Raw genomic sequence first — 11,941 nt, forward strand, 5'->3', positions numbered from 1 at the left:
ATCATAGCTAGCTGTTCTCCCCCCCCCCCCCCATAGTTCCAGAACTGAAACATGGATTTAATTCCACCCATCATAGCTAGCTGTTCATCCCCCCCCCCCCCCCCCCATAGTTCCAGAACTGAAACATGGATTTAATTCCACCCATCATAGCTAGCTGTTCTCCCCCCCCCCCCCATAGTTCCAGAACTGAAACATGGATTTAATTCCACCCATCATAGCTAGCTGTTCATCCCCCCCCCCCCCCCATAGTTCCAGAACTGAAACATGGATTTAATTCCACCCATCATAGCTAGCTGTTCTCCCCCCCCCCCCATAGTTTCAGAACTGAAACATGGATTTAATTCCACCCATCATAGCTAGCTGTTCTCCCTCCCCCATAGTTTGCTGTTCAAATAAAACCCACAACAGGTGTCATGGTCAGACCCAGGGTTCAGGTCACACTGGGGTCAAGGAGCTTATGCTACATTCAGATATAGCCGCTTTCAAAATAGCTGCTTAGGAATTGTAGCATATGGATGAAACATATCCGGTTGATTGACTGAGCAGAGTAACGTGTAACCTGTATAAAGACATAAAGCCAGACATACAGACCCCCCCAGGTCAAACAAACGCACAGCAAATGGCATGTACACACACACACACACATATATATATATATATAGGCCTGGCTCATACTTGAATCTACTCTTTGTGGTAGACTGGATTCAAACCCCTTCAGATAAAATGCGTCAGGATTTATATTGTATTCTTTGTTTCCTGCTCGGTTATATTTACTGCTTGATATACTTATTTACTATTACGTATTGATTTCTTTCGCCCACTTGACGATTTGACACGAAAATAAACGAGACAGACAGAAAGAGCGAACGAGAGACAAATGCAAAATATCATTATCATTAATGAATAACACAAGTTCTACATTTTCTCTGAGTTGTAAGTGACCTTAGGGTGGCAACACATACATGTGCGTGACCTTAGGGTGGCAACACATACATGTGCGTGACCTTAGGGTGGCAACACATACATGTGCGTGACCTTAGGGTGGCAACACATACATGGGGATTTCTCCCTTCTGGTGGCTCCCTTCAACCAGAAGTTGATCTCATTTCAGATCATTTCCACAATGCTATGTAGGACTGCACAATAAGGGGACCCCCCCCCCCCCCAAAACAAAAAAAAACAGAGGTCTTATTTTTAACCAAATATTGAAATTGTGATATGACTTGAGATTTAGATCAAAACAGTTAGTTGAACTGTTGGAATCCTGGAAATTTAATGAGTATTCTAATGATACAGTTATAATGTAATAAAGTACATTTTGAATACAGTGTTTGACATGACAATGAATGAAAAGTCAGGAGGCATTCATAGAATACCAATAGGATCCCTATAGAGGCCTTATTGTGACAGGGTAGGAACCAAAGTGTTGGTCAGTGTTTCCCAGGGGAGTGGGACCCTACATTCTTTGTCTACATTAAAATGGTTCCTCCTTACTTCATGTAGCTAACATTCATGCTTTGCGTAAATCCTCTCAGATTTAGAAGACACTGTTGCACAAACATGCTGATTTAGGTCTACACCATCACAGGTATCAGTATTAGCTAGCTACGTTTACAACTTGCTAAGAAAATACCAACTACCTGTTTGCAAACAGTAAGATACACAAACCAAGTGTAATTATAGAACACTTGTGGATTTATATTAAGAAGCGAATTGGAAAGCTGCATCGTTGGCATAAATCAACATATTGTTGCATCGACCATGCAGACTGAAGAGTGGACAGTCGGCAGATGATCTCTGGTGGTCGAGCAACATGGCTCGGTGAGTGACACACACACACACACACACACACACAGCTTACCCTGGACACCGTGAGGGGCATGCTGAAGTCCTTCCCCCCCTGAAGTCTGAAGCCCCATGGTGCTGGACCGTTGAGGGTTATACAGTATATACTCATGGCCTATAGAGGAGAGAATAGAGGGTTATTCATATAAGAGAGAGGACACACTGAACAAAAATATAAAACATGTAAAGTGTTGGTCCCATGTTTGACGAGCTGAAATAAAATATCCCTCAAATGTTCCTTAGGCACAAAAAAGGTTATTTCTCTCATTTTGTGCATAAATTAGCTTACATCCCTGTTAGTGAGCATTTCTCCTTTGCCAAGACGGCATATCAATAAGCTGATTAAACAGCATGATCATTACACAGGTGCACCTTGTGCTCTGGACAATAAGATGTCACTCTAAAATGTGCGGTTTTGTCACAACACAATGCCACAGATGTCTGAAGTTGAGGGAGCGTGCAATTGCCATGTTGACTGCAGGAATGTCCACCAATGTCGTTGTAGAGAATTTGGCAGTAAGTCCAACCTGCCTCACAACAGCAGACCACGTGTAACCATGCCAGCCCAGGACCTCCACATCCAGCTTATTCACCTGAGGGGTCATCTGACCAGCCACCTGGACAGCTAATGAAACTGAAGAGTATTTCTGTCTGTAATAGAAAAAAGCTTGTGGGGAAAAACCTCGTTCTGATTGGCTGGACCTGACTCCCCATGGCTTCGCCCCAGCCCAGTCATGTGAAATCCATAGATTAGGTCCTAATGAATTTATTTCAATTGACCTACAATGAGATAAAGGTTTTAAACCCTTGCATAGAACTACATGTAAGACCTGTTTCTCTGAGGAGAGTTGGTATGGATGGGCTTGCCTTGGCAGCAGAACGCCAACACAGCAGGGACTCAAGAGTTCCCTCATGCCCAGATCCTCCAACCCCCAGGTTGCATCCCATATGGCACCCTAATTCCTTTATGACGCACTACTTTTGACCAGTGCCCAATGAACAGTAGTGCACTACGTGGATAATAGGTTACCATTTAGGACACAGTGTTTCCCAAACCAGCAGCTATAAAACATGCTGATTAGCTAAAATCAGAGGTGATAGACTAGTGTTGGAATGATTCCACCATATATCTCCCTAAATCTTCTACACTGTGAACCATTTAACACACATTCTCACTTTTCATGTCGCCCAGAAAGCAAGCAAACAAGTAGCCAGTTAGGGCCTCTTCACACCACTTTGACTGACCCCCCACACACAGAGATACCTGTGTTGTGTAAATAGACGGAACTAGATTCAAATCTCTCTTTTTTTTTTTTAAGAGATGTCTCCCACACTACCTGCTGAGGTAGGCATCTACACCACATAGCTCCTCTGAGTGGTACATGTGTAAAGACAACAGCTCTCCCTCACTACCTCCTGAGGTAGGCATCTACACCACATAGCTCCTCTGAGTGGTACATGTGTAAAGACAACAGCTCTCCCACACCACATCGCAAAAATTACCTTAATGCTCCGTTTGGCAGATAAAATGAAAAGGCGTTTGTGAATCATTGCAACACGACTTAGATGAGAAGCTCCTGTATATAGTTTGAATTTCTCTCTTTATTTTGGTTTGTCTCTATACTATTATATTTACAGTGTGATAAATAGCTTTACTCAGGTGAGGGAGGAATGTGATTCTAGCCACACCACATCCAAGGAGTGTAAACAGAAAAGTTGCAAATCCGAAGTTGGAGACAGACCCGACTAGACATATTTTACTAATGTAAATCCACCCTTAAAAAAAAAGGTCAGGACCCTTTAAAACCAGGGACACAAAAAAAAGAAGGAATGTGCCATGACCCACTCTAACACACTGGTTGAGAAACAGTCTAATGCAAGGCTAAACTAACTCAATGTTGCAAGACGCCAGCTGTGCAAAATGATTGGAATGTCTACCCATGGAATCCTACAGGAAGAGAGTGCAAGGAGTTATTTATTACAGAAAACTAGAAGACTATTTTCATACAAATATCTCATTAACATTAGAACAGGGAGCTACGCATCTGAGAAGAGTTACAGGCCTTGGGTCAGATTCAAGGAGAACAGAAACGGAGTGTCTACATCAATTCTTGACCAATAAGAAACGACTGTTTCCCCGTTGCAAAACGTTTTGCTACGTTGTGCACTAATAAATACAACCCAGAGTCACATCCACCTCTGGTCTGAATGACACACTGACAGCCAGACGTGCAGTATCGAGAGAACAGCCAGGCCAGACATACAGTATTCAGAGAACAGCAGAGAGACATTGCCTTTACATTCAGGTGACCCCAAACAGACTTAGAGTACCAGTCAAAAGTTGACACACCTACTCATTCAAGGGTTTTTCTTCATTTAAAAAAATAGATATATTTTCTACATTGTACAATACTAGTGAAGACATCAAAACTATGAAATAACACCAATGGAATTAGGTAGTAACCCAAAAAGAAGTGTTACACAAATCTAAATATATTTTATGTTCTTATAAGTAGCCACCCTTTGCCTAGACGACAGCTTTGCACACTCTTGGCATTCTCTCAACCAGCTTCATGAGAAATGCTTTTCCAACAGTCTTGAAGGAGTTCCCACATATGCTGAGCACCTGTTAGACGTTTTTCCTTCATTATGCGGTCCAACTCATCCCAAACCATCTCAAATTGGGTTGAGGTCAGGTGATTGTGGAGGCCAGGTCATCTGATGCAGCACTCCATCACTCTCCTTCTTGGTCAAATAGCCCTTACACGGCCTGGAGGTGTGTTGGCTCATTATCCTGCTGAAAAACACATGATAGTCCCACTAAGCGCAAACCAGATGGGATGGCGTATCGCTGCAGAATGCTGTGCTAGCCATGCTGGTTAAGTGTGCCTTGAATTCTAAATAAAACAGACCGTGTCACCAGCAAAGCACCCCCACACCTCCATGCTTCAAAGTGGAACCACCCATGTAGAGATCATCTGTTCACCATCACACCTCCTCCTCCTCCATGCTTCAAAGTGGAACCACACATGTAGAGATCATCCATTCACCATCACACCTCCTCCTCCATGCTTCAAAGTGGAACCACCCATGTAGAGATCATCTGTTCACCATCACACCTCCTCCTCCTCCATGCTTCAAAGTGGAACCACACATGTAGAGATCATCCGTTCACCAAATCTGCATCTAACAAAGACACGGCGGTTGGAACCAAACATCTCAAATTTGGACTCAGACTAAAAAGGACAGATTTCAACCGGTCTAATGTCCATTGCTCGTGTTTCTTGGCCCAAGCAAGTCTCTTCTTCTTGTTGGTGTCCTTTAGAAGTGGTTTCTTTGCAATATTTTGATCACGAAGGCCTGATTCACACAGTCTCCTCTGAACAGTTGATGTTGAGATGTGTCTGTTACTTAAACTCGGTAAAGAATTTATTTGGGCTGTAATTTCTGAGGCTGATAACTCTAAATAACATATCCTCTGCAGCAGAGGTAACTCTGGGTCTTTCTTTCCTGTGGCGGTCCTCATGACAGCCAGTTTCAACACAGCGCTTGATGCTTTTTGCAAAGAAACTTGCAAAGTTCTTGACATTTTCCAGAATAAGACATGAAGGTCAGTCAAAGTAGTAATGGACTATCATTTCTCTTTGCTTAATTGATCTGTTCTTGCCATAATATGGACTTGGTATTTTACCAAATAGTAGATAGACCTATATACCAACCCTACCTTGTCACAACAACCCTACCTTGTCACAACAACCCTACCTTGTCACAACAACCCTACCTTGTCACAACACGACTGATTGGTTCAAACGCATTAAGGAAATAAATTCCACAAATTCACTGTTAACAAGGCACACCTGTTAATTGAAATGTATTCCAGGCAACTACCTCGTGAAGCTGGTTGAGAGAATGCCAAGAATGTGGAAAGCTGTCAAGGCAAAGGGTGGCTACTTTGCAAAATCTCAAATATAAAATATTTTTGATTTGTTTACCACTTTTTGGGGGATTCCTACGTGATTCCATATGTGTTATTTCATAGCTTTTAAATGTCTCCACTATTATTCTACAATGTAGAAAATAGTCCAAATAGAAATAAATTTAACCCTGGAATGAGTAGGTCAAATCAAAAGTATTTATAAAGCCCTTCTTACATCAGCTGATATCTCAAAGTGCTGTACAGAAACCCAGCCTAAAACCCCAAACAGCAAGCAATGCAGGTGTAGAAGCACGGTGGCTAGGTGTGTCCAAGCTTTTGACTGGTTTGTATACAGGGCGGCTTACAGCGAGTGCATTTAACTAAAGGTATGTCTAGTCACAGCAATAAAGTTACATGAATGGCATACCATGTATAGACCACAAACTAGGCTAAATCTGTCCATTGTTATGTCCTTGTTATAAACTAAGAAAAAAATTAATTAATATGTAGGCCTAGTACAATTCTGTCACGTGACATCCAGGAAACAAAACAGAGGCAAGGTAGCCTAGTGGTTAGAGCGTTGGACGAGTAACCAGCAGGTAGCCTAGTGGTTAGAGCGTTGGACGAGTAACCAGCAGGTAGCCTAGTGGTTAGAGCGTTGGACGAGTAACCAGCAGGTAGCCTAGTGGTTAGAGCGTTGGACGAGTAACCAGCAGGTAGCCTAGTGGTTAGAGCGTTGGACGAGTAACCAGCAGGTAGCCTAGTGGTTAGAGCGTTGGACGAGTAACCAGCAGGTAGCCTAGTGGTTAGAGCGTAGAGGGGGCAGGGTAGCCTAGTGGTTAGAGTGTAGAGGGGGCAGGTAGCCTAGTGGTTAGAGTGTAGAGGCGGCAGGGTAGCCTAGTGGTTAGAGTGTAGAGGGGGCAGGTAGCCTAGTGGTTAGAGTGTAGAGGCGGCAGGGTAGCCTAGTGGTTAGAGCGTTGGACGAGTAACCGAAAGGTTGCAAGATCGAATCCTCCGAGCTGACAAGGTACAAATCTGTCGTTCTACCCCTGAACAAGGCAGTTAACCCACTGTTCCTAGGCTGTCATTGAAAATAAGAATTTGTTCGTAACGGACTTCCCTAGTTAAATAAAGGTAAAACATTTTTATACACGTTTTTTTTAAAGGGACACTTCTAGAGAATGTATTTATGCTGTCCACTCTTATACTAGCCAAAAGCCAGTCTGTACGCAAACAAATATCCTTCAAATCCATAGAAATTGTCTAATTGCCTTCGTTGTTAAAACGTATCTGTCAAAGTAATACAGGTCTAATTACATTGCTACAGCGTATTCCCTTCGTTCACAGCCAGCACAACACATAACCCATGTCATTTTAAGAACCAAGGACAACCTGACACCTTAGGCCATGACACTTACTGCTCTCGCCAAATGAGTTACAAGCCTAATGATAACCTCAACCCCCCCATAACGCTCTCCTCCAAGGCATCCAAAACCTCACCATGACACAGAGCTAGCTGCAATGCAAATATACCTAGTCCTGATGAGGCCGTCCCGGTAACCCAAAGCTGCCAGAAAGATACAGAGCTACCTGCAATGCAAATACACCTAGTCCTGATGAGGCCGTCCCGGTAACACAAAGCTGCCAGAAAGATACAGAGCTACCTGCAATGCAAATACACCTAGTCCTGATGAGGCCGTCCCGGTAACACAAAGCTGCCAGAAAGATACAGAAGTGCTTGAGTATTGAAGTAGGATGGGCTGACTCTCTCCCTCCCCTCCCTCCCCCCCAGTGACATAGCTAGGCAGACAGGCAAGCCCTCCCTCCCTCCCGCCCTCCCCACCCCACACTCCTCTCCTCAGAGAGCTATATAAGGAATGTAAAACTACACCAAACTATTTCAGCCCTACACCCACATGAGTCACGGAGAGGGGGGCAGCAACGGAGAGAAGGAGCAGGAGAGGAACATCAACTACCCATATTATCTGGCACAGGCTTTGCACATAAAAGCCAAAAGATATTTAGAACTGGAGGAATGGCAGAGGAAGAGAAGACCACTGAGAAACACATTCCTTCTAGAGGACATGAAGTACAGCTCAGTACATTATAACCTCAACCAAACCACCAATTAGAATATAGGACATCAAAAGAGACAGACCTGGTTTAACTTTTTCTATATGCAGTGAAAAAGTTATTGATTTATGTTTAAGACTAAATCTAAATCATTGATAATGTAGGCTACATGTACTTATTGATAACCTAAAAAAATAAGTCAACCCAACAAGCTTCTGCTATTACAAAATGCTATCTGCCCTCTGAACTAGCTCCTGGTAGTGTGATCATATAGACGTCAGCAAGCGTAGCTCTCCACAACCTAGTATCCTGCATATCTAAATACATCTAGACTGATGTGATGTGTGAAAGGTCACACGAACAAACAAAGGATGGTAACAAGTTTAGAAGAGCAGCCAGACGTCAACGCCCAGAAAAAGCAGGTAAATAAATACTGAAATACCCTCGTTAGCTAAATGAGACTCATAGGCTGCAATACCCTCGTTAGCTAAATGAGACTCATTCATAGGCTGCAATACCCTCGTTAGCTAAATGACTCATTCATAGGCTGCAATACCCTCATTAGCTAAATGAGACTCATTCATAGGCTGCAATACCCTCGTTATCTAAATGAGACTCATTCATAGGCTGCATTACCCTCGTTAGCTAAATGAGACTCATTCATAGGCTGCAATACCCTCGTTAGCTAAATGAGACTCATTCATAGGCTGCAATACCCTCGTTAGCTAAATGAGACTCATTCATAGGCTGCAATACCCTCGTTATCTAAATGAGACTCATTCATAGGCTGCAATACCCTCGTTATCTAAATGAGACTCATTCATAGGCTGCAATACCCTCGTTAGCTAAATGAGACTCATTCATAGGCTGCAATACCCTCGTTAGCTAAATGAGACTCATTCATAGGCTGCAATACCCTCGTTAGCTAAATGAGACTCATTCATAGGCTGCAATACCCTCGTTAGCTAAATGACTCATTCATAGGCTGCAATACCCTCATTAGCTAAATGAGACTCATTCATAGGCTGCAATACCCTCGTTAGCTAAATGAGACTCATTCATAGGCTGCAATACCCTCGTTAGCTAAATGACTCATTCATAGGCTGCAATACCCTCATTAGCTAAATGAGACTCATTCATAGGCTGCAATACCCTCGTTAGCTAAATGAGACTCATTCATAGGCTGCAATACCCTCGTTAGCTAAATGACTCATTCATAGGCTGCAATACCCTCGTTAGCTAAATGAGACGCGTTTATGTAGCCCACGATCCTGAATCAAAAGTTTGAGTTAAATGGAAATAAAAACAAACTAAGCTTCAATTGCAAATTACACTGAGTATACAACACATTAAGAACTGCTCTTCTCATGAGAGACCGACCAGGGCGAAAGCTATGATCCCTTATTGACGTCACTTTTAAATCCACTTCAAAATCAGTGTAGCTGAAGTGGAGGAGACGGGTTAAAGAAGGATTTTTAAGCCTAAAGACAACTGAGACATGGATTGTGTATATGTACCATTCAAGAGGGTGAATGGGCAAGACAACACATTTACCAAAAAATTTGGCCACCCCACATAGCCTGGTTCCTCTCTAGGTTTCTTCCTAGGTATTGGCCTTTCTAGGGAGTTTTTCCTAGCCACCGTGCTTCTCCACCTGCATTGCTTGCTGTTTGGGGTTTTAGGCTGGGTTTCTGTACAGCACTTTGAGATATCAGCTGATGTACGAAGGGCTATATAAATAAATTTGATTTGATTTGATTTAAGTGCCTTTGAACAGGGGGGGGGGGTATGGTAGTAGGTGTCAGATGCACCGTTTGGTGTCAAGAACTGCAACGCTGCTGGGTTTTTCATGCTCAACAGTTTACCATGTGCATGAAGAACGGTACTCCACCCAAAGGACATCCAGACAACTTGACAACTGTGGGAGGCATTGGGGGGGGGGGGGGGGGGGGGGGTGAAACCAGTGTGAAAATGGCTAGCTAGTTAGCGGTGGTGCGCGCTAATAGCGTTTCAAAAATCGGTCACGTCACCCTTGTGACGACAAGGAGTTGTTCTGCTCGCTCTGCAAAGGCTGCAGCTGCAGCTTTTGTGGAGTGATGGGTAACGGTGCTTCGAGGGTCCCTGGTTTCGAGCCCAGGTAGGGGTGAGGAGAGGGACAGAAGCTGCACTGTTACTTTCTCCACATATCAAAATGAAGATACTAAAAGAGGTGAACCTAGTAGTTTACCGTAACAGCCACTGGCAACAAAGACATGAAAGTGTTGCCTTGCATACAGACAGGACACTGGAGTGATAACGCTATTGAAAGTAGCGTTGCTTGTTTTCAGGAACACTATTCTATTTTGAAATACACTGAGCAACAATACAAAACATGTAAAGTTGTTTGTCCCATGTTTCATAAGTTGAAATAAAAGATCCCAGAAATGTTCCATATGCACAAAAAAAATATTGTCAAATGTTGTGCAGATCCCTGTTAGTGAGCATTTTATCCTTTGTCAAAATAATCCATCCACTTGACTGATAGGTGTTACATTTCAAGAAGCTGATTAAAACTGCATGATCATTATACAGGTGCACCTTGTGTTGGGGACAATAAAATACCACTGCAGATGTCATACAACACAATGCCACAGATGTCTCAAGTTGAAGGAGTGCGCAATTGGCATGCTGACTGCAGGAATGTTCACCAGAGCTTTGAATGTTCATTTCTCTACCATAAGCTGCCTCCGATGTTGTTTTAGAGAATTTGGCAGTATGTCGAACTGGCCTCAACTGCAGACCACATGTAACCACGCCAGCCCAGAACCTCCACATCCAGCTTCTTCACCTGCGGGATTGTCAGAGGGGTGGGCAGAGGAGTATTTCTGTCTATAATAAAAACTCCTTCTGGATTGGCTGGGCCTGCCTCCCCAGTGAGACTGCTTGGCTCCCAAGTTGGTGGGCCTATACCCTCCCAGGTCCACCCATGGCTGTGCCCCTGCCCAGTCATGTGAAATCCATAGATTAGACTCTAAATTTAGTTATTTCAATTTCCTTATATGAACTGTAACAAAGGAAAATCTTTGAAATTGTTGCATGTTGAGTTTATATTCTTACTCAGAATACATAAGTGTTGTAAATATCACAAAATATGTCGCCAACACTAAAATATGGAACGAGGGCAGATCAATAAATTGGTGGTATTCAAACATTGAAAGTGATATCCATAATATTATATTATTGATCTACTAACATGGATAGGATGTAACTCCACCACCATTCATACGGTCTCTTGTAAACCGAAGGAAACTGTTAAACACAACTTTTGAACAAGACCATGTGTTGAAATGTATATAATATATTGGTCTTGGATATTGTGGAATGCGATAAGAAAGGGCTGCGAGATCAAGACAGGCCCGATCAAGACTAGACCCACTTCGAGGTCTAGACCGCTGCCGCCGCCGGGAAAGTTTTATTCCACCAAGAAAAACAGCGAAATATCTTACTTTCATGTAAACGGAAAACAGCTACTTAAAGATCACAATTTTTTCATTGTAACTTCATACAAGGGTATGTTTGTTATATAGACTTGGCTACAACAAACTACCATGGAGTCCATGTAGAAATCGATAGTTGCATTCATAACTTAAAACACAGTTTTACACCATTAACCTACCTCCTTGTCATTATGATGATCGCCGGACATCGTGAGTCGGCCTACCGTAGTCGAGGTCTGAAAGAAATATGTGAATCAAACAAGTTACCCAGCCGAAAACTAAACTTCGGACTTCCTCGACTTGGACGTCAGGGGCAGTGTGGATCCCTTCTTAAGCAGTAATCCGTATTCATTCCCTGCATTCCTCTTTAGCAGCGTCCTACTGTAACGTCAGCAAGTCACATGGAGGGTAGGCGATCCCTGCCCTTCGTCTGTGCTCTCCTTATGAGAGGTGGTGAGAGGAGACTCTGGCTATCGCTTTCCCCTCACATTCTCTATTTCCCATGTATTCTGAAATATCTAAAGGCGACTAAGAATAAGTAATCAATTTCCCTACATGACCCCAAAATGATCACTCGTCTGATTATGCAGAAAGGTTTTAATTTTCCACTGACACTTTCGAAAATAGAAAA

At 43.0% G+C, this 11,941-nt stretch overlaps 1 protein-coding gene across 3 annotated transcripts in view; it reads right to left on the reverse strand.

Annotated features, from left to right (window-relative positions):
• pdlim7 (PDZ and LIM domain 7) overlaps positions 1 to 11,733 on the reverse strand; it is an 81,002-nt gene extending 69,269 nt beyond the window's left edge. The window contains exons 1-2 of one of the 3 annotated variants that reach the window (XM_031797198.1): positions 11,490 to 11,733; positions 1,862 to 1,960 (exon numbers count right to left, since the gene is read on the reverse strand). In XM_031797198.1, the coding sequence (XP_031653058.1) occupies positions 1,862 to 1,960; positions 11,490 to 11,519 (129 nt within the window). In that variant the 5' untranslated portion in view covers positions 11,520 to 11,733. Of the gene's footprint in view, positions 1 to 1,861; positions 1,961 to 7,294; positions 7,482 to 11,489 lie in introns of those variants that run through there. The other 2 variants (XM_031797200.1, XM_031797199.1) reach the window with 2 other exon arrangements.
• Between the last annotated feature and the right edge of the window lie 208 nt (positions 11,734 to 11,941).

The sequence above is a fragment of the Oncorhynchus kisutch genome, linkage group LG19 (genome assembly GCF_002021735.2).
Source record: "Oncorhynchus kisutch isolate 150728-3 linkage group LG19, Okis_V2, whole genome shotgun sequence".
NCBI classification, from domain to species: Eukaryota; Metazoa; Chordata; class Actinopteri; order Salmoniformes; family Salmonidae; genus Oncorhynchus; species Oncorhynchus kisutch.